General features: G+C 40.1%; 1 protein-coding gene across 2 annotated transcripts in view; it reads right to left on the minus strand.

Annotated features, from left to right (window-relative positions):
• Positions 1 to 743: 743 nt before the first annotated feature.
• LOC112069456 (methionine synthase reductase) overlaps positions 744 to 3665 on the minus strand; it is a 24350-nt gene continuing 21428 nt past the window's right edge. For both annotated transcript variants that reach the window (XM_024136800.2, XM_024136801.2), the window contains exons 14-15: positions 2511 to 2702; positions 744 to 2382 (exon numbers count right to left, since the gene is read on the minus strand). In XM_024136800.2, the coding sequence (XP_023992568.1) occupies positions 2238 to 2382; positions 2511 to 2702 (337 nt within the window). In that variant the 3' untranslated portion in view covers positions 744 to 2237. The remainder of the gene's footprint in view (positions 2383 to 2510; positions 2703 to 3665) is intronic.

Genomic DNA, 3665 nt, shown 5'->3' on the forward strand with positions numbered 1-3665 from the left:
AGCGGAGGAGATATTGACTTCATCAATACTTGTATTCATCAATACTATACCTCTCACAAATACAAGTATTGATGAAGTCAATCTCTCCTCCACTTTGAGCCATGAGAGATTTAAATGCATATTATTAAATGTTAGAAGCCGTGCTGCCCTGTTCTGAGCCAATTGTAATTTTTCCGATTTACAATTCAGGGTTACTCCAAGCAGTTTAGTCACCTAAACCTGCTCAATTTCCACATAAATTTATTACAAGATTTAGTAGACATGCTGAATGCACCGAGGTGTCTGTTTAAACTACTAGCACACAGCTCTAACACCCAGACTTACCCCACAAGACATGCTACCAGAGGTCTCTTCACAATCCCCAAGTCAAAATCAGACTATGGGAGGCACACAGTACTACATAGAGCCATGACTACATGGAACTCTATTCCAGATCAGGTAACTGATGCAAGCAGTAGAATCAGAATTTATTTATTTATTATAAAAGTACACCTTATGGAACAGCGGGAACTGTGAAGACACAGGCAGACACACGCGCACACACATGATAACATACGCACTATACACAAACGGATTTGTTTTGTAGACATGTTGTAGTAGAGTAGTGGCCTGAGGAAACACGTTTAATGTGTTATGAAATGTAATGTCTTTCATTTGAACTGCCTTAATGTTGCTGGACCCCAGGAAGAGTAGCTTCTGCCTTGGCAGCAGCTAATGGTGATCCATAATAAATACAAATACAAGCTTTTTGAGTGAGTGTATTTTGGGATTTTGTACACAGTAAGACAAGCATGTGAAATGTGGAACATTTGTTAACTCATGATTGAAGGGAGATTCACCTAGTTTTCATTTAGCTTGTACAGACAAAGTATAGTCTCTGGTGTACCTTGGTGTTCTTCCATGATCTCAAGTCGACAAGAAGTGTTCCAGGGATAGCTACAGTACTGATCTCCCAGTGTGAATACGCTGCAGGACTCCAGAGTCAAACAGAGGCGTGTGAGTAGTATAACAGGCAGCGTGTTAGTCTTGCATAAAACTACAATAAAAACAACTATAGTACTTGAAAGTTTGAAAATCAATCTTCGGCAGTCAGTTTATGGTCAGGTCCTGTGAGGCAAGACGAACAGCACGCAACCCAATCCATATTGTGGGTTTAGGTGTTGCTGAATGGAAATGAACGGCCAACTAAAATGACATGGACCTTTTCTGTCTGCGATATAAAATATAGTGCCTTCAGAAAGTATTCACACCCCTTGACTTATTCCACATTGTTGTTAGCTTTAATTCAAAATGGATTACATAGATTTTTCTTCTCACCCATCTACACACAATACCCCATATTGACAAAGTGAAAACATGTTTTTAGAAATGTTTGCTAATTTATTGAAAATGAATTCACACTCCTGAGTCAGTATGCACTAACGTTCAAAAGTTTGAGGTCACTTAGAAATGTCCTTGTTTTTGAAAGTAAAGCAAATTTTTGTCCATTAAAAGAACATCAAATTGATCAGAAATACAGTGTAGACATTGTTCATTTTGTTAATGACTATTGTAGCTGGAAACGGCAGATTTTTTATGGAATATCTACATAGGCGTACAGAGGCCCATTATCAGCAACCATCACTCCTGTGTTCCAATGGCACGTTGTGTTAGCTAATCCAAGTTTATCATTTTAAAAGGCTAATTGATCATAGAAAAAACCCTTTTGCAATTATGTTAGCACAGCTGAAAACTGTTGTTCTGATTAAAGAAGCAATACAACTGGCCTTCTTTAGACTAGTTGAGTATCTGGAGCATCAGCATTTGTGGGTTTGATTATAGGCTCAAAATGGCCAGAAACAAAGTACCTTCTTCTGAAACTTGTCAGTCTATTCTTGTTCTGAGAAATGAAGGCTATTCCATGCAAGAAATTGCTTAGAAACTGAAGATCTCGTACAACGCTGTGTACTACTCCCTTCACAGAACAGCGCAAACTGGCTCTAACCAGAATAGAAAGAGGAGTGGGAGGCCCCGGTGCACTACTGAGCAAGAGGACAAGTACATTAGAGTGTCTAGTTTTAGAAACAGATGCCTCACAAGTCCTCAACTGGCAGCTTCATTAAATAGTACCTGCAAAACACCAGTCTCAACGTCAAAAGTGAAGAGGCGACTCCGGGATGCTGGCCTGACAATTACATAAATTTGAATCCCAACTTGTAACAACAAAATGTAGAAAAAGTCAAGTGGTGTGAATACTTTCAGCTCCATATGTCCTGTAGATAGCGTTTCTCCTCCCTGAGTCCGGCCAGTCTTTTCATGGCGTCCAGTTTATCCAGCTGAAGCTCTGCTGATACCATCTCTATCAGGGTGTCGTTCACGTCTTTAGCCATGTTCTTAGCATCACTGTGGGAGCAAAAGGTAGTCAGTAAAACCAGTGATCCACATCTACTCAGATAATGAACTCTATCAACCATATTGTTCCATTGTTTCCCTACTGACATCACCACCATCATCATCAAAGCTGAGCTCACCCGCAGACATAGAGGTATCCATTCTCCTTGAGGAGGAGCTTGATGATGTCTTTGGCATGGCTGAGCAGGTTGTGTTGGACGTATCTGGGTCCCGTCTCGGCCTGTGTTCCTGTTCCCTCCTGAGTGTCCCGTGAGAAAGACACTTTCAGATGGGTGAGGGTTCCATTGGCCACAAACCCCTGCAGCTCCTCTCTGAGAGAGAGAGAGAGCGAAAGAGAGAGCGAGAGACGATGAGTTGTTTTACACACTGTAGCTTTAATGAGTTATTTTACACATATATTTCACCATCTCACGGTTTTTCATTTCCCCCAAAATAATAATATCCATCCAAGCGGTGTGGAAGCCTATGCATAAACACACAGGCTAGCCGATGCACCTTATTCAGCGCAAGAGAAATTGAAAAATATAGACTTCATAAGTTTGAGTCCCTCCTATAACTATATATATATATATATATATATATATATATATATATATATATATATATTTTTTTTTTACAATCAATCCACCTAGCCTTGCTGCAACCTTGTCTGTGTGTTTGTGTGTCTGTGTCCATTACTTGCTTGTTTGTGTATTCCACCTCAATGTTTAACAGGGCCTTGTGTATATAGCAACAGCACTATAAAGTTGACTGTTTTCTGGGCCAGTGAAGAACCTTACCAAAGGTTGACAGGATGGACCGGCGGACAGACCGAGACCAGAGACTAGACATATGGGATGTTGTCTGGAAACAGAGGGATCTTGGGTGAAGGGAACTTGGGTGAAGGTATTCATATAATGTTTTGCAGTAGCAGGGAGACTTTTAAAAACTAGTTTTAATAAAATATGATGAGAAGAAATGCAGTAAATACTGCAGGGGAGGTGGGCGAAGGAGACGTTTTTTTTATTGTACATTTCTCTCTCCCTTTTTGTCCGTCATTGGGTTGAATGTCACACATTGATGCACCAACATCACCATGTTTATCTTATGACATTTATTCATCTGGATGACTCAGTACGAACAATTCTCTTTTACCTCCGACAGCCGAAAAACAAATCCCTAGTTTACCAAGCATGTTAGACACCAGAAAAACAAATCCCTAGTTTACCAAGCATGTTAGACACCAGAAAAACAAATCCCTAGTTTACCAAGCATGTTAGACACCAGAAAAACAA

The sequence above is a fragment of the Salvelinus sp. IW2-2015 genome, unplaced genomic scaffold (assembly GCF_002910315.2).
Source record: "Salvelinus sp. IW2-2015 unplaced genomic scaffold, ASM291031v2 Un_scaffold1019, whole genome shotgun sequence".
NCBI classification, from domain to species: domain Eukaryota; kingdom Metazoa; phylum Chordata; class Actinopteri; order Salmoniformes; family Salmonidae; genus Salvelinus; species Salvelinus sp. IW2-2015.